At 40.8% G+C, this 23174-nt stretch overlaps 1 protein-coding gene and 1 non-coding gene across 3 annotated transcripts in view; both read right to left on the bottom strand.

Moving 5' to 3' along the window:
* vac14 (vac14 homolog (S. cerevisiae)) overlaps window positions 1-22813 on the bottom strand; it is a 28770-nt gene extending 5957 nt beyond the window's left edge. The window contains exons 1-11 of one of the 2 annotated variants that reach the window (XM_046311395.1): window positions 22686-22813; window positions 22484-22599; window positions 20435-20585; window positions 20018-20185; window positions 19884-19946; window positions 19579-19686; window positions 19230-19339; window positions 18998-19119; window positions 16850-16987; window positions 16478-16621; window positions 10488-10551 (exon numbers count right to left, since the gene is read on the bottom strand). In XM_046311395.1, coding sequence (XP_046167351.1) covers window positions 10488-10551; window positions 16478-16621; window positions 16850-16987; window positions 18998-19119; window positions 19230-19339; window positions 19579-19686; window positions 19884-19946; window positions 20018-20185; window positions 20435-20585; window positions 22484-22530 — 1115 coding nt within the window. In that variant the 5' untranslated portion in view covers window positions 22531-22599; window positions 22686-22813. Of the gene's footprint in view, window positions 1-10487; window positions 10552-16477; window positions 16622-16849; window positions 16988-18997; window positions 19120-19229; window positions 19340-19578; window positions 19687-19883; window positions 19947-20017; window positions 20186-20434; window positions 20586-21332; window positions 21739-22483; window positions 22600-22685 lie in introns of those variants that run through there. The other variant, XM_046311386.1, reaches the window with a different exon arrangement.
* On the bottom strand, window positions 10878-10948 carry trnag-gcc. The gene has a single exon. It is a non-coding gene; the product is annotated as a tRNA-Gly (tRNA).
* Window positions 22814-23174: the final 361 nt, after the last annotated feature.

The raw sequence follows: 23174 nt of genomic DNA, 5'->3' as shown, positions 1-23174 counted from the left end.
CCTCCGGCATTTTTTGAGAATTTGGCAGCACGTCCAACCAGCCTCACAAGCGCAGACAAATCACAATAGCTTGAAGATTTTGAACACATGGCACCCGTCATGAGGCATGGCACAAGCATGACATATCGTATCCATGCAAAACAGAGACGTCAGGTCTAGTTAAAAACAAGGCTTCACTGTAAGTAATCTAATAGCTCAGACAAACTGGTAGGATTGAGTGGCTCAAAGTAAAGTTGTTGGTTACTGACTAGCATTGCGATTCTACAAGTAGAAACGGCAGGTTCATCATGCAGCAGGTAGAGCTTTTGTTCAAGCAAGAGAAGGAAAGCCTCCCACTGTGATAAGTACCTATCTGCAGTGAGATTCTCAATGTGTTTCATGCATAATAAGGGTTGCAAGGAGCAGTATGTCACTAAAGGTTGTACTCAGGGCTTTGCTGTAATCTAAGCATTGTAGGACACCACATTTTTAGAGGTTGAATGGAGTATACCACTAATCTAAGGGTTATAATACAATAATAAATACAGTCAGGTCCATAATTATTGGCACCCTTGAGAAAGATTTTAAAAAGACTTGGGACATTTTATTACTACATAAATGCTCAGACAAAGATATTTTGTTTAACAAGTAGTAATACATTTTTTTAAAGATGGGGCAAAATTGTCACCATGATTTAATCCTCTAGCTCCCTCCCAATTCTAATTTATTTAATGAGATTGGAGAACACGTTGGGAGGGATCTTAGACCATTCCTCCATACAGAATCTTTCCAGATCCTTGATACCCTTCGTCTGCTCTTATGGACTTCCCTCTTCAATTCAAACAACAGGTTTTCAATGGGGTTCAAGCCCGGAGACAGATGGCCATTGCAAAATATTGATTGAGGTCAATTATTTGACAACGATTACTGTGTTTTTCTTTGAATTTTGATTTGTGTTTGGGATTATTTTCTTGCTGGAAGATCCACAAGTGTCATCCTCCTGGCAGAGGCAACCAACTTTTTGCCTAAAATGTCCTAATACTTGTTAAATTTCATGATGTTGTTGACCTTAACAAGGGCCCCAGTACCAGTGAAAGTAAAATAGCCCAATAACAAAGATCCATCATCATATTTCACCGCAAGTATGAGGTACTTTCTGCACATGTGAACGACCTGTTTGAGTCAGTCTTATGTAGCAAAATAAGATGTCATATTTTTTGGTTATTTAAAAAAAAAAATGTTCCTTTTCATACAGGACAATCAGTATGAGTTACCATCGAGAGCATGCTTTTCACAAAAGGCTGTTCCCAATATGTATAAGAAAGTGAGGGGAGAAATTATCCAAGAACTCAAGACATGCCCAATTTCTCTCACAACAGATATTTGGTCTAGAGTAAACATGACCCCATACATGAGCCGGACTGTTCACTACATATCCAGTGATTGGTCTCATATGCCCCATTGTCTTGAGACAACCTATATGCCAGAGAACCATACTGCGGACAATCTGAGTGAAGCTCTCCGGTCCGTGTTGGCAGAATGGGCATTGGATGAGAAGAAAGTGTCCTGTAGCACAACTGACAACAGGGCAAACATTGTGGCCGGGTGAGGCAGTTGGGTTGGCCATGGCTTAACTGCTTTGGACACAAACTGCATCTGGCAGTCACAGAAGGTGTTGCAAAACACACAACCCGGGCCTTCGACAATGTAGAAAATTGTAAAAATAAAGAAACCCTGGAATGAGTAGGTGTGTCCAAACTTTTGACTGGTACTGTATATGAAATTATGCCTAATGCATTCCATAAATGTTTGGCTATTTAAATCAAATACAATTAGTCCTACTAATTGAATGATGTGCACATTTCATTCTATTAATTTTAGGCTATTTAAATCAAATACAAGCTACAATTTGTTACCAAGATGTTGGTCCTAGATTAATAAATTGTATACATCAAATTATATGAAATGCAAGGGAATAAATATTTTAATCCTGCAGGATTATAAAACACAAACAAAGTTTTGGAGCAGGTCCTGGCCATACGACGGGTATTGATTGACGATCGAGACCACAAGCATTTAGATCAGTCATGGCAGGTCAATGTTCTGCAAACGATCAATGCCGCACTGAAGCCTGTGCCGGACTTCACTGATATCCTACCTGGGGAGAACTGTGTGACAGTGTCGTCAGTCAAGCCCATTTTACAACTTTTAACAGGACACACACACAACAAGAGCTAACAAAAAAGAAAAAAAAGATGGGCAGTGTATTGCAGGACAGTTAAGCTGCCCGTTGCCTATAAACGGCTATTGTTTCAGTCCACTATCATAGGCTCGCACTCGCCAAAGTTAGGCTATAAAGTTTCGATCAAGAGACACCATGTTTCTTAAATCGAATAGGCAGAACCACTTAAAGATCTGCCCATTTTTTTGAATGTTCACCTAAAATGACATACCCAAATGTAACTGCCTGTAGCTCAGGACCTGAAGCAAGGATATGCATATACTTGATACAATTTGAAAGGAAACACTTAAGTTTGTGGAAATGTGAAATTAATGTAGGAGAATATAACACATTAGATCTGGTAAAATATTTTATTTTTTAAATAAAAAAACGTGTTTTTTTTGCACCATCATCTTTGAAATGCAAGAGAAAGGCCATAATGCATTATTCCAGCCCAGGATAAATTTTGGGCACCAGATAGCAGCAATGTGCAATTGTTTTAGACTGATTTCTGTTCAAATCTTTGTATCAAGACTGCCCAAATATGCCTAATAGGTTAAATAATACATTTAAATTCATAACTGTGCACTCTCCTCAAACAATAGAATGGTATTCTTTCACTGTAATAGCTACTGTAACTTGGACAGTGCAGTTAGATTAACAAGAATTTAAGCTTTCTGCCCATAGATATGTCTTTGTCCTGGGAAATTTTCTTGTTACTTACAACCTCATGCTAATCGCTGCCTACATTAGCTCAACCGTCCCACGGATCCTGTAGAGGCTTTGAGCGCAATAGTTATTTTCCGTTGTGTCTTTATTTACATAATTATAAGTATTTTTTTATTCATCACATGTGCTTTGGCTTTACATGTATTACTGTTATTATTCATAATTGTTTTTACATGAACATAATAACCAACCAAAAAATATCTATGAAAATTCCTATTTGAAAGCCTAAGTAGCCTACGGGCACCATTTCTCACAATGCTAATGTCACCATGCTGCTTTTTGTTGCCTTCAGTAAAAAATAGAAGACCATGAACAAAAACTGTGTGTAAGCTTAAATTTTGGGCTCCCAAGTGGCGCAGCGGTCTAAGGCACTGCATCTCAGTGCAAGAGGTGTCACTACAGTCCCTGCTTCGAATCCAGGCTGTATCACACCCAGCCGTGAATGGGAGTCCCAAAGGGCGGTGCACAATTGGCCCAGCATGGTCCAGGTTTGGCAGTCATTGTAAATAAGAATTTGTTCGTAACCGACTTGAATAGTTAAAGAACAAAATATATATATATAAATGCTGGTGGCGTTTAGACTGCCCAGCTGATAATTGGCCATTTTAAATCGAAACAGGCAATTAATTACACTGCAACAAATAGTGTATGCCTTTTTTTTTTTACATCAATATAGTGGAATCATGCAGCCCATATGTTTTGATTTCATAAGACATTAAGGTTTGTATCATTGTTACAAATAACTCAATCATAAATAACCGGTTTTAAATTATCACTTTTTAAGCTGAACGCAATAACGGCTACATGTGCACACTAGCTCGGGAAAATTATATTATATTCTTACAATAAAGTCATAATATAAAATAAAGGCACTTCATGTTTCATAGGAAAGACCTTCCTAAAATAAAGTGTACAGGCAACTAAATTGATTTATTCCACTTTGGACTTAAAATGTAGATGTTGCAAAAGCCCGCATCAGCAGCTTGCATGTGTGGAACCCATTGATGTTAATTAACGGTCAATTACCGTGAGACAGACAGTTATTTGCTTCACAATTACTGGCTGACAATTTGACCGCAACAGCCCTAACCCCACCCATCTCTTTAAGGAGTCAGGTGAGGACATGTGCTAACAGATTGAGTACGGTAGTGTACTAAACAACCAAAGATTAAAAGGTTAGCTTATACTAGGTCTATCGACATGTCTGTACACAATTGGCACAGTGAAATCATGAACAAACTATCATCACCTGAGAGCAAACTTTTCGTTGTCGTTATGAAAAAGTATAAAACACAAAAACAGGCTGCATGACAACAGCAGCCTGGTGGTCCAAAATAGTATGACTGGTGTATTTTAACACCAATAAACCAATCCATTTAAAAATGATTTTTGTATATGTCAATCTAGCAAACCAGGCAACTAAAAGCAACTTCCTAAACAATGTTTTGGTTCATTAAGTTAGCTGGCTAGCCAGTTCAAATAATGACCATGTCATAGCTGACAACATCTTAACCTTAGCTCAAATCACATCTATTTATAAAACCCTTATACATCAGCATATGTCAAAGTGCTTATACAGAAACCAAGCCTAAAACCCCCAAATCGGCAAGAAATGTAGACGCTAATTTGTATTAATTAGAGGAAAATAAACTCTCAACAAGATCATTATTTAGAAGTTAGTGGCGCACTAATTACAGAAAAGCAGGGCATTCTACCGCAGTATTTTAAGAACTTGGACAGTCTCGTTGGCCTAATATTATATCCTAATTTGAATTTAGTGCAAGTCATGTTCTTCACATTACAGTCTCTGGTAAACACACACTATCAAATCAAATATAAATTTGTCACATGCACAGGATACAGAAAGTGTGAACGTTACAGTGAAATTGTTACTTGTGTAGTGGAGTCTTCGCTAGCTAGCTAAACAATTACCCATTATCCCAACTCATGTTACTACCATGCATTAATCTGCCGAGCCACTGCCTGTTCACCCCGCTATCATCCAGAAGGCGAGGTCAGTACAGGTGCATCAAAGCTGGGACCGAGAGACTGAAAAACAGCTTCTATCTCAAGGCCATCAGACTGTTAAACAGCCACCACTAACATTGAGTGGCTGCTGCCAACACACTGACACTGACCCAACTCCAGCCACTTTAATAATGGGAAATGTAAAATATATATCACTAGCCACTTTAAACAATGCTACCTAATATAATGTTACATACCCTACATTATTCATCTCATATGCATACGTATATACTGTACTCTATATCATCTACTGCATCCTTATGTAATACATGTATCAATAGCCACTTTAACTATGCCACTTTGTTTACATACTCATCTCATATGTATATACTGTACTCGATACCATCTACTGGATCTTGCCTATGCTGCTCTGTACCATCACTCATTCATATATCTTTATGTACATATTCTTTATCCCCTTACACTGTGTATAAGACAGTAGTTTTGGAATTGTTAGTTAGATTAGTTGGTTATTACTGCATTGTCGGAACTAGAAGCACAAGCACTTCGCTACACTCGCATTAACATCTGCTAACCATGTGTATGTGACAAATAAAATTAGATTTGATTTGATTTGGTAGGTGAAGCTAAGCAATTAGGTTCGATGTTGGCTAGCTAACATTGGGCTATAACGAGTAATGGCTTTCTGAGATACGAACAATATTAATACACAGATCATACACGTAATGTTAGCGAGCCAGCCAGCTAACATTAGCTAGCTAACAGTACGCATTAACTTCAATGCTCGCTAGCTGGACTCTCTTCACCGTATACATGGATGAACACTTCTCCTTCTGTCAAGGAAGCCATGGTTGCACTTAGTTTGAAGATGTAATCCAGTGTTTTTATACAACAGCCTTTTGGGTGTTCTCCATCCGCATATTTTCAATCAAACGTCAGAATTTTCAACATCTCCTTACATATCACTCTGCCTTCCACTGATTTCAAAACTCGGTCCTCCAGAAAGTGGAGATTTGTGACACTTTTACAGTTCTTCATGATATCTTTTTTTTTTTTATCATCATTAGAAAGGTTTATCTACACATACTGAGCAGCTAATGTTAGACAGAAGCATGCTACATGAAAAGTTAATGAAAGTTCACGTTCCAGAAGGCATTTGCCAAAAAACACATTGATACCTCTCCTGTGACGTTCAACATACGCCTAGTTTCCTTAAGTCACATATGCTGTTTTTCAACACCAAACCCACCACTGGTGTACGTGGTCAAAAAGCTCATGTCATCCTACTTAATGTCCCACATTTTTTTAACCATACAATGTAGCTCAGTATTTGTATAATTTATTTTGTACAGCATTTTGACTAATCCTTATCAAGGGTGCCAATAATTATGAACCTGACTGAATATGTGATGGGTTGTATGGGATACATCCTAATGGTTTTTATAGACTACATCCTAAGGGTTGTCTAAGTACTTGGATAGTTGGAGGTGGACTGTGGTACTCTTCAGGCCAGGGCGATGTGTCACCGTGGACACAGTGGTGCAGAACAAGGGTCTTTGCAACTTCTTACGAGGTCTCATAGGGAAGAGAAGGCTAACTTGTGGTTAATCACATGTGAATGTTAAATGCAGGCTAAGTGTGGGCACACCGGGCAAAGGGAAATCATTCCAGCCGGTTGCCATGGCCACCAATACGTAAAATGTATGAATGCATGACTAAATCACTTCAGATTAAAGTGTCTGCTAAATGGCATATATTACTATTAAGACCAATATGGATATATTTTATTTTCTAGGACATGTGCATTTATTCTGAACATGCTGCCAGTGAATATTGGGATGCCCAAAGGGAAGATGTACATTTGAAATACATATTGTTAAATAAAATCTCAGCTGCAGAGGGCAGTCTATAAATTGATGAAACTGATCAAATGTGTAATTACCAGAGGTGGGACTAAGTCACTATTATTCCAGTCACAAGCAAGTCTCAAGGTCCGAGTCTCCAGTCGAGTTCCAAGTAGAACAAGCAAGTCTCGAGTCAAGTGCAAGTCATGCATTCTAACAGCAAGTCAAGTAAACATTTTTTATCTATACATGCTATGACTAGTTCAACTACCAATCTTTATTTGAGGCTACCAGACAGAACTTTATTACTTTGTCTATAACATAGATTGTAATAATTACATTTTAACAAATTCAAAATGTCAGCGTCATAAGTGAATTCTCAATTTCGACATACCAAAAGACCAGTAGCTAAGCCTCTGCTAGTAATTGTTGCCTTGATACCCAATTGCTGGTATATTTACAAAGTAAAGAGTTAATTTTTTGATTACCAAAATGTTTTGTAGCTGGATATTTACAGGAAATCAACTCTCCCTACAATTTGACATTGGCTCTGCACCCGATCCTATTGCTGTACAGCAAATCAGCACTCTGCCTGCTAGCTCAGTGGTTCTCCAACTTTGACCCGCGACCCCCCCCACAAAAAGCAGTGGTTCAAAGCTTGCGACCCCCCCCCCCCCCCTCCCATATGGGCACACAATCACTTCTCAAAATGTAGCTGATTATTTTTGGATTCTGAAGTACAGGCATGCTTGAGACAAATTAGTACCATACCGTAGGCCCATATCAGAAACCCGATCAAATAAAATGTTATGTCACATGCTTCTGCCTAGAATTCGAGCATTCCGGGTTCGCCTCTTCAATGTTGACGTTGAGACTAGTGTTTTGTGGGTACCATTTAATGAAGCTGCCAGTTGAGGACTTGTGAGGAGTCTTTCTCAAACTAGACACTAATGTACTTGTCCTCTTGCTCAGTTGTGCACCGGGGCCTCCCACTCCTCGTTCTATTCTGGTTAGGGCCAGTTTGCACTGTTCTGTGGAGTAGTACACAGCAATATACGAGATCTTCAGTTTCTTGACAATTTCTCGCATGGGATAGCCTTCATTTCTCAGAACATGAATAGACTGACGAGTTTCAGAAGAAAGTGCTTTGTTTCTGGACATTTTGAGCCTGTAATCAAACCCACAAATGCTGATGTTACAGATACTCAACTAGTCGAAAATATGTTTTATTGCTTCTTAAATCAGCACAACAGTTTTCAGCTGTGCTAACATAATTGCAAAAGGGTTTTCTAATGACCAATTAGCCTTTTAAAATGATTAACCTGCCTCTGTACGGCTATGTAGATATTCCATTTTTCTTTAATCAGCTGTTTCCAGCTACAATAGTCATTTACAACATTAACAATGTCTACACAATATTTCTGATCAATTTGATATTTTAAGTGCTTTTCTTTGAAAAACAAAGGCATTTCTAAGTGACCTCAAACTTTTGAACGGTAATGTGTGTGTGTATATATAAACTCAGCAAAAAAAGTCCTCTCACGGTCAACTGCGTTTATTTTCAGCAAACTTGCAAGCCCTCAGTTCAGCCTCTCTCAGCCTATTGCGGACAGCCTGAGCACTGATGGATGGATTGTGTATTCCTGGTGTAACTCAAGCAGTTGTTGTTGCCATCCTGTACCTGTCCCGCAGGTGTAATGTTTGGATGTACCAATCCCGTGCAGGTGTTGTTACACGTGGTCTGCCACTGAGGACGATCATCTGTCCGTCCAGTCTCCCTGTAGCGCCGTCTTAGGCATCTCACAGTACAGACATTGCAATTTATTGCCCTGGCCACATCTGCAGTCCTCATGTCTCCTCGCAGCATGCCTAAGGCACGTCCACGCAGATGAGCAGGGCATCTTTATTTTGGTGTTTTTCAGAGTCAGTTGAAAGGCCTCTTTAGTGTCCTAAGTTTTCATAACTGTGACCTTAATTGCCTACAGTCTAAGCTGTTAGTGTCTTCACGACTGTTCCCAGGTGCATGTTCATTAATTGTTTATGGTTCATTGAACAAGCATGGGAAACAGTGTTTAAACCCTTTACAATGAAGATCTGTGAAGTTATCTTTGAAAGACAGGGTCCTGAAAAAGGGACGTTTACACACACACACAGGGGTACAAGGTATTTGAGGTAGATATGTACATAAAGGCAGGGTAAAGTGACTAGGCATTAGAACTTGGAGGGAAGTATCAAGTTGAAATCTGAGCTATAGTCTATGAACATTACGCCCGGGACCAGTATCGTAAAACTCATTAGTACCATGGCAAGGAAACAGAACACGAAGCGTATTTACCTTTAGGGAAAAGCCTGAATGTTGGACCAACATTATGTTGCCATCCAAAGTCAGTTATTTATTTTCCATGCTATAGCACACAATATTTTACAGTAGGTTTTTAAAGGAGCCAAGAGTGTGGTTGCTTTGTGTTGACATTTTGAGGAAAAATTGAGATGGAATCATCTGTGGATCTGTTGAGGCAGTATTGAAATTAGAGCAGGTCCAGGGTGTCTGGGATGATTGTGTGTGTGTGATGACCAACCTTTCAAAGCACTTTATAATTACAGATGTAAGTGCTACAGGGCAATAGTCATTTGCTCCCGAGTGCCACAGCTGTCTAAGGCAATGCATCTCAGTGCAAGAGGCGTCACTACAGTCCCTGGCTCGAATCCAGGCTATTTCACATCCGGCCATGATTGGTAGTCCCATAGGGTGCAGCACAATTGGCCCAGCGTCATCCGGATTTGGCTGGGGTAGGCAGTCATTGTAATTAAGAATTTGTTCTTAACTGACTTGAATAGTTAAATAAATAAATAAGTTGAAAATGCCCATGAAGACACTTGCCAGCTGCTCTACGCATGCTCTGAGAACGAGCTCTGGTATTCCGTCTGGCCCGGCGGACTTGCAAGTGTTAACCTGTTTAAAAGCTTTACTCACATCGGGAACGGAGAGAGACCACAGTCATCAGAACAGGGACTTTCATGCAGGACTGTTTTCCTTGAAGTGAGTATAAAAAGGCAGTTAGCTCATTTGGGAGTTCTGAGTCACTGGGCATCTCACGGCTGGGTATCCCTTTGTAATCCATTATCTTCTGCAAGCCCTGACACATCAGGGGAGCGTAGGAGCCCGGTGTAATAGAATTCCACCTTGGCAGGTAGCCTAGCAGTTAAGAGAGTAACTCCGAGCAGACTAGGTGAACAATCTGTCGATGTGCCATTGAGCAAGACACTTATCCAGAGTGACTTACAGGAGCAATTAAGGTTAAGAGTGTCTGCTAAATTACTCAAATGTATAGCGTTCTTTTGCATATTTGATGTCTCGGAGGTCACAAATAAATAGGAAAATATATCAAATATAAAATTGTAGGCTATATGTAGACTTAAAAAAATATTTTCCCCCCCATTCAGTTTAAACCTCACTTTGAAAACTAGCCCATCAGTTGCACTATTGTTTTTTGCAAGTCGATGCTGCGGCGGTCTCTGGCTGAGTGAAAGACACAAAATGAGTGACAAAACCTGTCCAGATAATTTCAAGTTGAGTCTTGAAACTCCAAGTCAAGCCATTTTATTTATCAAGCCGAGCCTGAAGTCAAATTTGTGACCTTGAGTCAGACTAGAGTCCAAGTCATGTGACGAGTCCACACCTCTGCTAATTACTAACTGCACAATTCAAATCACTTAACACATACCTTGTGGGAGTGAAGAAGCAGATGTTGCTGAAACCCACAGACTCCTGTGACGCGTTGAGCATATCTGAAATCAGAGGTTGTTTAGAGTCAGAGCCACCAAAAACCCCTTTCAAGCTAAATAGTAGCCAATGTTAATACTGGGTGCACCACTGCATGTAAATTATACGTTGATTGTTGCCAGTGATCGCATTGAATGATCGAGAGCAATGTATTTACTGTAGCCTATAAATATTGTGCACTGGAAAACCTTCAGAGGACAAGCGAAAAATAGACAATTCTGTGGGGAAATGCATTGTAACTTTAATTGAATATGTTCATGGTACAATTCATAGCAATGACAAATGCATAACCCATTTATACAAATCCACTACCAGCGCAAAAGGAAATGCATGCATTGGCCGGGAATCGAACCCGGGCCTCCCGCGTGGCAGGCGAGAATTCTACCACTGAACCACCAATGCTTTACATGCTAGAACTTCCCTGCTTATGGCTTAAAAAGGAACTGCATTCCACAGAATAATCCAGCCGGAGAGTGGCCACCAACCAGAGTGAAGGGGAGGAGCACAGCAAACAAGTGACTGAACGTGTCTCAAAGCAGGATGGAAGACTTTCTCGGCACAGAGACTCCGACTGAATGAGCATGTATAACAAAGGTACATTGAGAACAGACCCCTGGAGTCACTGACTTTATGAGTACCTTAAATACTCCTGCTGTTGAGCTGCTGTTGGTCAGGGAGAGGGGTTAGTTACCAGTAGCCTAATATGATAACTGGCTGATGGCTGCTCATGGCACATTCTTCATGTACCACTTACCCTCACTCACCATAGCTGGCAGGCGAGGGTGCAGACCAACATGTGCAGGCGGGGGAAGGTACGGCTCAGAGCGCATTAGGAGAAGAATGACTCATCACCCTCCTTCCCCCTCCGGCCAACCCCTTAGTGACGTGGCTCTCGGCCTCATTCAAAAGAGCAGGATACACCCTATCCCCATCTAAGCATGGGTGGTTCAGTGGTACAACTCTTGCCTGCTGTACAGGAGCCGGGTGGCCCGGGTTCGTTTCCCAGGCAATGCAGAATACCTTTTTTAGAGCTTCCGCCTTCCGATAATACTGTATAAACCAAACATTGAAAAGGCATTCAAGGAACAATTGTGAAATATTACATATTTCTAAAGCTATATTCACTCCAAATGCTGTCAGTGATTTATGTCAAATACAATTCTTATCGGGCTAAAAAGAGGCACAATTTCGATAGCATAGCTCTGTAGTACAGCTACAAGCAAGGATCCATTTGAGAAGGTCACAGATGTGGATATTATTGGGTGTATGTCAATATGATTAGCTCCAATCTCTACAGAAAACACTTTGAACCATAAACAAAATTGGGCAAATAAATACAGAAAGACAGATGTATGTATGTAAAGACACCAAATAAACAGGGCAGGATATGTGACAGTATGCATGAGAGTCAGGCATACATAGAAATGCACATGGGATAGTACTGGACAAGAGCTTGCTAGCTAATGCTAGCAAATGATGATACAGTCATGGGTCCACAAAATCATGCAAATGGTACTGAACTCAGTACCAAAATCATGTTTTGACATTGCAGTGGCTATTGCTGTTTTGGTTGTTTTTTTACTTAGCGACATTGCGGATATCATCGTTTTGGCTTTTAACTCTGATCTAACTAGCTGCATCTAATCCGGAGTCGGCATGTTGACTGACGTCCTAAATTCCCACGAGATACCGCGACAGTTTTCACACTCACGGATACGGACCCTCAGAACTAAAATATCCGGGCACGGATTAGGAACCACTCCCAATTTTAAACTAAATTATTTTTTTCACTGGCCTACACACAATAACCAATGTCAAAGTGGTATTCTTTTTTTATATTTATATACTTTATTTTTTAAATAGGTCAATAAGTATTCAACCCCTTTGTTATGGCAAGGCACATAACTACCTCATCTCTGTACCACACACATACAATTATCTTGACGGTCCTTTTTATTTCACCTTTATTTAACCTTGTAAGCTAGTTGAGAACAAGTTCTCATTTACAACTGCAACCTGGCCAAGGTAAAGCAAAGCAGTGCGACAAAAATAACAAGAGTTATTCATGGAATTAGCAAGCGTACGGTCAATAACACAATATAAAAAAAAATTGTCCATTTACAGCGTGTGCAAATGACGTGATGAGGTAGACAATAAATAGGCCATAGTAAGCGAAGTAATTTCAATTTAGCAGATTAACACTGGAGTGATAAATGAGCAGATGATGTGCAAGTGGAGATACTAGTTGGCAAAAGAGGAAAAAGTAAATAAAAACAATATGGGAATGAGGTAGATTGGGTGGGCTATTTACATATGGACTATGTACAGCTGCAGCGATCAGTTAGCTGCTCAGATAACTGATGTTTAAAGTTAGTGAAGGAAATATAAGTATCCAGCTTCAGCAATTTTTGCAATTCGTTCCAGTCACAGGCAGCAGAGAACTGGAAGGAAAGGCAGCCAAAGGAGGTGTTGGCTTTGGGGATGACCAGTGAGGTACACCTGCTGGAGCGCGTGCTAGGTGTTATCGTGACCAGTGAGCTGAGATAAGGCGGAGCTTTACCTAGCATAGACTTAGATGACCTGGAACCAGTACGTCTGGCAACGAATATGTAGCGAGGGCCAGCTAACTAGAGCATACAGGTCGCAGTGATGAGTGGTGTAAGTGGCTTTGGTAACAAAACGGACGGCACTGTGATAGCAAACTGGATGCAGTCTGAGTAGAGTATTGGAAGCTACTTTGTAGATGACATCGCGGAAGTCGAGGATCAGTAGGATAGTCAGTTTTACTAGGGTAAGTTTGGTGGCGTCAGTGAATTAGGCTTTGTTGCGAAATAGAAAGCCGATTCTAGATTTGATTTTGGATTGGAGATGTTTTTTAAATAGGAGTCTGGAAGGAGAGTTCACAGTCTAGCCAGACAACTAGGTATTTGTAGTTGTCCACATATTCTAGGTCAGAACCGTCCAGAGTAGTGATGCTAGTCAGGAGGGAGGGGTGCGGGCAGCAAACGGTTGAAAAGCATGCATTTGGTATTACTAGTGTTTAGGAGCAGCTGGAGGCCACGGAAGGAGTGTTGTATGGCATCGAAACTTGTTTGGAGGTTAGTTAACACAGTGTCCAAATAAGGGCCAGATGTATACAGAATGGTGTCGTCTGCATAGAGGTGGATCAGGGAATCACACACAGCAAGAGCGACATCATTGATATATATAGAGAAAAGAGTCGGCCCAAGAATTGAACCCTGTGGTACCCCCATAGAGACTGCCAGAGGTCCAGACAACAGGCCCTCCGATTTGACACACTGAACTCTATCTGAGAAGTAGTTGGTGAACCAGGCGAGGCAGTCATTTGAGAAACCAAGGCTATTGAGTCTGCCGATGAGGATGTGGTGATTGACAGAGTTGAAAGTCTAGGCCAGGTCGATCAAGACTGCTGCACATTACTGTCTTTTCTGTTGGCCTTGGTTGGGGTAGCCAGGAGGAAAGCATGGCCAGCAGTAGAGAAATGCTTATTGAAATGTTCAATCTGTGGTGACCATGTTACCTAACCTCAGTGCAGTGGGCCGCTGGGGGGTGCTCTTGTTCTCCATGGACTTTACAGTGTCCCAAAACTTTTTTGGAGTTAGAGCTACAGGATGCAAATGTCTGCTTGAAAAAGCTAGCCTTTGCTTTCCTGACTGACTGCGTGTATTGGTTCCTGACTTCTCTGAACAGTTGCATGTTGCGGGGGCTATTCGATGCTATTGCAGTCTGCCACAGGATGTTTTTGTGCTGGTCAAGGGCAGTCAGGTCTGGAGTGAACCAAGGGCTATAGCTGTTATTAGTTCTACATTTTTTGAAATGGGCATGCTTATTTAAGATGGTGAGGAAATTACTTTAAAGAACGACCAGGCATCCGACTGACGGGGTGAGGTCAATATCCTTCCAAGATACCCGGGCCTGGTCGATTAGAAAGGCCTGCTCGCAGAAGTGTTTTAGGGAGCGTTTGACAGTGATGAGAGGCGGACCCATAGCTGATGCAGGAAATGAGGCAGTGATCACTGAGATCCAGTTTGAAGACAGCAGAGGTGTATTTAGAGGGCAAGTTGCTCAGGATGATATCTGAGGGTGCCCATGGTTACAGATTTAGGGTTGTACCTGGTGGGTTCCTTGATATTGTGGGCATCTAGCTTAGATTGTATGACTGCCGGGGTGTTAAGCATATCCCAGTTTAGGTCACCTAACAGAACGAACTCTGAAGATAGAGGGGCAATCAATTCACATATCAGTCGAGCAGTGAATTTCAAAACAGATTCAACCAAAGACCAGGGAGGTTTTTCAATTAATCGCAAAGGGCACCTTTCTGGTAAATTGGAGAAAAAATAAATATATAATAAAAGACATTGAATATCCCTTTGAGCATGGTGAAATTATTACACTTTGGATGGTGTATCAATACAACGATGCAGGCATACTTCCCAATTCAGTCGCCAGAGAGGAAGGAAACCGCACAGGGATTTCACTGAGGCCAATGGTGACTATAAAACAGAATTTAATGGCTGTGATAGAAAACTGAGGATGGCTCAACACAATACTAACCTAAAATGACAGAGGGAAAAGGAAGTCTGTACAGAATAATATTCCAAAACATGCATCCTGTTTGCAATAAGGCAATAAAGTCAAACTGCAAAGAAAGTGGCAAAGAAATTAACATTATATTTTGAATACAAAGTGTTATGTTTGGGACAAATCCAACAAAACACATCACCAAGTACCACTCTTCATATTTTCTTCATATTTTCAAGCGTGTGGTGGCTGCATCATGTTTTGTGTATGCTTGTCATTGCTTGCCATTTTAGGGTAAAAAAATAATAAATCCAAATGAAGCACTAAGCACAGGCAAAATCCTGGAAAACCTTGTTCAGTCTACTTAAGACACTGGGAGACAAATGTACCTTTCAGCAGGACAATAACCTAAAACACAAGGCCAAATATACACTGGAGATGCTTACCAAGACGACACTGAATGCTCATGAAAGGCCTAGTTAAAGTTATTACTTAAATTGGCTTGAAAATCTATGGCAAGACTTGAAAATGGCTGTCTAGCAATGATCAGCAATCCACTTGACAGAGCTTGAAGAATCTCAAAAAAAGAATTAATGTGCAAATAGTGTACAATCCAGGTGTGCAAAGCTCTTAAGAGAAAATAAAATAAACTGTAATCGCTGCCAAAGTTAATTCTAACATGTATGGACTCAGGGGTGTGAATACTTAAGTAAAAACATGGCATTAACTTTATCATTATGGCGTATTGTGTGGAGATGGGTGAGGGAGAATTTTTTTTAAATCCATTTTGAAACCAGGCTGTAACAAATTGTGGAATAAGGGGTATGAAAACATTCTGAAAGCGCTAAATGTCCCTCACAGTCTTCTGAGGTCAGAGCAGGGGACTACAATACTACGGGGTCCGGGGAGCAGTTGTAGTAGAGGATTTGGTGCCTTGCTCAGAGGAAAAACGGCAGGCGAAGGCATTTAAGATTTTACAACAGGACCGTCACAACCCTAGTCAGTTCTCCTCGGTCTTTCTCACTACACAACCCCCGAGCGCCACCCCCCTGCTATTAAAACAGCACCAATCAACGCATAGGCTCAATTTCTGTGTGAATACCGCTTCTTTTTTGTTTTACTACTGTTGCATGGTATTTGAAACTTCAGTACTTTTTCAATACTAGAACAATGACTACAAAATTGACAATAAGCATGGTGATCAGAAGAGGAAAAAGGTCAACATTTTGACCTAAGGTATAAAAAAAAATCCCCTTTTTCAAATTGAATCACAGCAAAGTGCTGTAAACAATAACAGGACTCCTCCCTGTTCACCTTGGAATTAACAACAATCCTTGTCCTATAGGTCAATTTGGACGACTTAAAACGAAGCATCAAGTGGTAACTTACCGTTAGTGTCCCCCTCGGTCTTTGGCGGGCTGTCTTCTCTGGGTTGGCTGTCACCACTTCCAGTTTCTTCTTCATCCTCATCATCTTCAGGGGTCACCAGCTTCATCAGGCTGTGGTTACAGGCACTGGCAGCTTCTTTGGTGCCTGGACAGGATCGGTGAAGGACACAAACCTCCCGAAAGTGCAATGGCGCCATCTGGTGACCAGATTTTATAAGCACTTGCTCGTGCTACTCCTATCATACAGTACAATACACAACCACGTTGATCTGTGATAAAGGCCTAATTAGTTACCATTCTTTGCTAACGCATCAAGTTATACATTCCATCTGACACCATGATGTTTCTATACTAAGCTTTTGATGAAGGATACTCTTTTTGCGGTCGTCGTAGGACAGGCAGGGCAGGACAGCAGTCAGGATGCCAGAGGAGTAGGGCAGGACCACCCTCCCTGCCAGCTGGATAAACTCCCTCATCCACGTCATGGCTGTCAACTGGATTAGGTCATTTGCTAGAAGGACAGAAAGAGTCATTTTGGGGGCGGGTGGGGACTTTGATTAGATAGATTGAACTTGGAAATGGTTCTGTGATAACTTGTTAAACTTTCAGGTGAATTTCAAATAATTCCTGAGCTTTCAACCTTCATTCTGTTAGGGATAACTGTGACTAAGTCATAATTTTGTATAATGGATAAGAAAAACATAAATTAAACAGTCAATTTAAAAAGAGAAGATAGTCAAAGTAGTGCAAGCGCTCACTGCCATTAGTATCAGATGTCATTGCAGCATTAGAGCAGATCAGTTCTCCTTTCCTCATTGGCTAACAAGTCACACTAACCCTGTGATGGTTATAGTGTGATGAAAGCTCAATGCTGGGTTCCTCTTACACACACTAAGCCCAACTACCATCTATCTATGATGATGTTTATCGGTTTTCCATTAAAACACTAAGAAACAATTATAAAATTCCCTGTCAATTTACAATGCAGAATAATGGTCCAATTACATAAGCATTACCGCTTGGGGAGGGCAATTAAGTAATTTACCGCAACCCTTTACAGACATAGAACACAGCTACAGTAACATGTCAATAGAGACAATTGATAACTTTTCAGACAAAAAAAGTACCACATCAGGTCTGTACCTTTTCAGACAGTATAATTCTGCTCCGGCATAAAATGTTCTGTATTTTTTCCCCCTAACAATAAACATTGCTAATTGATGTGCTGCTTTGTTGTTTTATGCTAGCTGTGTTTTATTTCTACTAAATGTCTTGGTAAGTCACGATATTTAAACTTTAAAGTACTTTTTTTAGTAGAGTGGTCAATGCGCAGGCAAGCAGGCTGCACGCAATAGCTCCCGATTGTTTGATTGACAGTTCTGGTTGCCTAATGATCGATTTTAGTCTCATTTTGAAAACAGCGTTCCTTTACAGACAAGTAAAATGGCAGTTCATATCACCAGATAAGATTGTGTTTCTGCATTTATACAACCTAGTATAGCCCACACTAACAGAAAAACATGTGGTTGCACTTTCAAGGGGCCACATTACATTATGTCTGAAAAGCATTATCGATACAGGCTACCAGTAGCCTGCTGTAATTTAATATTTGGCAAAAACAAAGAGTAGGCTACGCCATGCTCGCAAAGACTGGCCCGAAGACATCCGTGCCATGAATAGGCTAGGATATTCTACACGCAACAGACCGAAGACACACTTGAGTCATTAGCAATGACAGAGCAGGCAGGCCAGTTAGGGAGGGGCAGAACCATGCTCATGCTATGCTCATGCCATGCTATGTTTTGGTAATCTGAATCTCACAATGTCTTGTCTTACAAAACTCTGTCTCTGGTTTTATTTGAATTACACAAATTCCCCAGGCCTTTATAGCCTATAACACAGAAAATATTATTTTGTGATACTTGAACTGTGATTTTAAGTATGTGTGGGGGGGGGGGGGGGGGGACTAAAATAGTTTTTCGGGTTGGAGATTTTTCTTAACATTAAGGATCCCAACTTCATCTTAACGTTTAAAAGTTCACACCCCTAGTTAGGCTACTGATGTTGTCATCACTTGACCGCCTGTCTTGCTGACAGTGTGCCTGGGCTATTTTATTGTTATAAAAAGAAGCTGTTACCGTGTTCCAACACATGCTTTCTGTTTCATGGTTGTAACAAAGGCAATCCACAAATAAAAGTGATTAAACACTTGAATTTGTGGTTGACATACAGCAACAAATGTATATGCTATTGTGTTATCTGAAATACAAATAGTCTTTTAATAATACTTAAGACCTTCATAAAAACACCCAAATAATTTGTGATGGCATATATGAAATCTATTTATTATACTGTCAGAATGACTGCTCATTAACTTGAAGGAGAGTACCTCCAGGCCCAGCAGTTGTAGTGTTAAACCCTTAACAGTTGCTTACAGATCAATCTAATGACCTATTCCTGAAATTCCACTTTACAAGTTTAACTAAAAGATTTAATGGATGGATCCCAATGTGAAACTTACTGAGTTTGGACTCATCAGAAACCTGGCAATGGATGACCAGGATGTTGGCCATCTCTGCAAACTTGACACTAGAGGGAGTCTTCTTGATCTCCTTCAGGAACTCGCCCAAGACAACTTCACACCTGAAAGACAAGAAACAGTCACAGTTTCCTTCCTAGAGTACAGCAGACTGAGGAGGGGAGAACAGCGGGTTTGGACGTGCGAAGAGAAAAGAGGAATAAAGGGTTCTTACGTCCTCCGAATCTCTTTGCTGCTGTCCCCTAAGATCTGGAAGAGTCCATCAAGGATTTCTGGCAAGTAGTCCAGGAGGTTGATGTCTGGAACAGATTCCAGAACTAATATCTGTAGCAAGGGAGAACCAGAATAACAACCTCAGCTGCTATTAATGTATAACATTTAGGTGGGCTATAGGATAGCCCAAAAAACTCATTTTTAACAACCTTTAAATGGCTATTAAAGAATGGATATTAATTCATAAAGAGTGATGAATAATGATATTGCTGTAAAAGTATAGAAACAGGTCTTATTCTGCTCATCAATGACATACATTTTAATGTGACATGGCAATCGGTTGTACTCACCCAGGATATGATGAATTGACGGGCATACTGGTTATTGGAGTAGATTCTCTCACGCAGCAGGGGGACAAACGCCACCAGGTCAAACTTGTTACTCTCCGTCACAATGTCCTGTGAAAGCAGAGAAGGGTCATTGTTTTGAGGGTTCATGACCGAACTCGTCTCTTACCTTAGCTGCTCTTCATGTATAACTGTTTGTCACTTCAGCTATTAACCAATCATTAACCACTTCATCTAGCCAAAGCCCCTTCTAAACTGACATTAAACTTCCAGGAAATGTCTCAACATGGTTTTTACTGGAATCTCACCTTCAACAGTCTGTCAAGGAGTTCAGAGCCACTCTTCACATTGGGGTCAGGATCTGCAGCAAGCTGGAGGAGAGAGCACACAACATCAGAGGTAGCCTAAAGACATGTCTTCTGAGAATTAAGACTCTGGTTACCTTGCTGAGGCCGTCGAAGAGCACGTTGAAGTGGGGTAACACAGCTCCCCTGGCCACTTTTACTATGTTGTAGAGCGCCTCACAGGCATAGTACCGCAGTCTGCTGTCTGAATCATTAAAGCAGGTGAGTACGGGCTCGATAAGCTCCTTCAGGTACAGCCCGGAGTCCTGCAAGACGCACCAAACGTTAGGGATGCAATCTCAACTTTTTTTAAATTACTTAAATGCAGTCTTCTCAGACATGTATATTAAGTAGATGCATTTACATGACATGTTGGCACGCTTACAAACGTGTAACTTGCTGGAATGGGGTTAACAATGGCATAAAAAAACAAGGATGAAACAGCAAACAGCAAAACAACCCTGCATAATGTACAATGAATTACAGATCTGTGTATGGGTGGCCAGAGGCTTTACCTTTCCCAGGGCAATGGAGCATGCTGCCAGGCCGATGAGGCCTCCTTTGCGGCTGTGAGGGTGCTGGGACAGGGCGAACTCTGAGGCCAGTATCTGGATAACATGTCTAATCTGGGTAGAGTTGTTCTGAGCCACAAACTCCCTCACCAGTCTGTGGATTAAGGCAACAGAGAAAGGTTATGTTCATTAACGTAAAATAAACAAATGTCTAGCAAGATAGGACACACGAAAATCAGAGTAATGTTCAATCTTGGGGATACACATGGTGTGCAATGCAGGCTTTGGCCCAACACATTAGCCTCCACTGATCAACTTGGCGTAATCATGAAAAAGGCATTGATGAGTTTAATCAAGAGTGTTATTACTTGGCTAGAACAAAGCCTGCCCACAGTATGTCTCCAGCCATCAACTTATCATACAATGCAGCAACATAACCCAATCAGGGGCCTGTGGCAGGACCACCTAATGCTCTATAATCCTTTCCCATTTTAACTTTAGTGTCACATGATGCATCTTACATGCCCCAAGAATAGAAATACAAGTCAGTATCATGTGCCTGAAAGAAAGCAGGCTTCCAAATTTAATTTCACTTAAAGGCCTCAACTTTCAAAATACAGAACATCTCAAATGATAATTGGAAGGCAGTGGGTCACATTTCACATGGTTGCTCAGGAGATTGCTTACCATGTGCTAACCCAGCTTACTTGAAATTATATGTAGTGTGTGAAGTGATGGTCACATTACAGTACAAACCATTCCCACTAGCTGACTCTTACAAACGCTGCCAGTCATGCACAGGCATGAGACAGACGAGTAGTCATTTTGGAAGGCTATATATTAACCCCTACAAACACAAAACAAAATACTTTCACCAGAACGATGTGCAAGAACGACTCACTTTTCAATCTCTAGAGCAGCAACCTTCCTCTTCTCGTACAGTTTGTCGTTGAGTGCTCTGACAATATTTGGGGTCAAAGGCGAGAAGTCTTTCTCGGTGTTCATTTTCAGAGGCTTTAGCTGGGAACTTGACAGTTCGGTTAATGATAAGGGGAACGTTGTTTCATAAACTCGCCCTAAACTATTCCAATAACGACGCAAATCACTTACAGAAAACAACCCCCGATACCAAACCTGGGAATAGCAGGCTTCGAAGCCTGTGATAACCTGTCACGACGGAGCGTGGCAAGATGATCGTCGCAAAGATACCTATTGATAATATGCAGCGATCGGTCCTAATAGACTTGCTCATGTAGCCATATTTCCTGGCTCACATGACTTCCTTGAAGGGCGGTTAGTCAAGCACCGATCTGAAAATCTGTTTTGAACGTCACGTGCAAATGAACGCGAGAGGTGGGGCGCTTTAACATCAAGGCTGGGTTCAGCACGAAAAAAAGTAGTGGAACGTTCAATTAAACGGAAACGTGCTAAAGATCAGCTGAAAAACGGGGAGGGGTTGGGTTTGATTTAAGTGCACCGCTGTCATTTAAAAACGTCACTAACTGCTGCAGTTAGAAGCGTTTTGGGGGAAATGTGTCGATCAGTACAAACCGTTCGGGAACGTAGCAAACGTTCAACCGCAATGAATGCATCGCCAGAATGACGTCTACATAACGCACATGTGGTAATCAAAAAATGTCAATTTATACATTTAGAATGGGGCATCACTTGTGGGAAATAAAGTTTCACTGTTGCAGAAATGCGTAGGCTAGCTGCTTTTAGCAATGCTTATATTTACACACCAACGTTGCCGGAAGTTAATTTTAAATTTTGTCGAATGTTTGGTCCATATTACAGTCGGATGTGTTTTAATGAACATTCATGCAATGTATAATTACACAGAATTTCCACACCTGGGTCTGGTAACCCATGCAATTTCTCAGCGATGTCAAATCAAATGTTATGTCACATGCGCCGAATACAACAGGTGTAACCCTTACAGTGAACTGCTTAAGTTACTTACAAGCCCTTTACCAACAATGCAGGTAAGAAAGTATTTACTAAAATCAACTGAAAATAAAGAGCAAAAAAAGTCAGTTCCTTTATGCTTACCTCATTAAAATATGTCCACCACAAGTTGTTTTTTTGTGCAGATACATGGACTTTTGACATGAGAAACTGAGAGAAAAGTAATTGACGTTCTCAATTTTCCCCCTGCATAAGGAAACCTACGGACAAAACGATACAACCCTAATGATCGCTTCTTTTTTAAACACACAAACTGCTCATAAGAAAATAGCAATACAGCACTTACAGTTTGATGCCCAATTTACGATGGATAACAGCGTTTCAATACAAAATAATGAGTCTGCAGGAGGTTGGCTGACACCTGAAATGTTCATCAAAATGGAGGAAAGAATGTCTGGAAAGAGCCACTAGGGGCTGCTTGGAGGTTGGCCTATTCGCTCAGGTGACTTTTAAACAGCTGTTTTTTTTTCATACAGGCAATCAGCTATAGGCCTGGTAATCACCGGTCTTGTCCTTTCGATGAGTTGTGTGATTGATGATGCTACGGTTTTTTTGTTCTTCTTCAGACAGGAAATTGTTACTTTGACCTTTTTTAAAGTTAATAAAAACGAGATTGCAATAACCGATGGCTCTCAAGTTCAACTTGTTGTGTTGATAATGTTATGCTTATATAAACAATTACGAACTTTTACATCGCCTTATCAATTAAATATGTTGAATGAACATTGTAAATGTTCTGAAGGTTAATGGATGTGACATTTACTAGATATTGTTG

The sequence above is a fragment of the Oncorhynchus gorbuscha genome, linkage group LG02 (assembly GCF_021184085.1).
Source record: "Oncorhynchus gorbuscha isolate QuinsamMale2020 ecotype Even-year linkage group LG02, OgorEven_v1.0, whole genome shotgun sequence".
Classification (NCBI taxonomy): Eukaryota; Metazoa; Chordata; class Actinopteri; order Salmoniformes; family Salmonidae; genus Oncorhynchus; species Oncorhynchus gorbuscha.
Note: the sequence above shows the minus strand (reverse complement) of the source record. Positions and strands in the feature narration are given on the sequence as shown.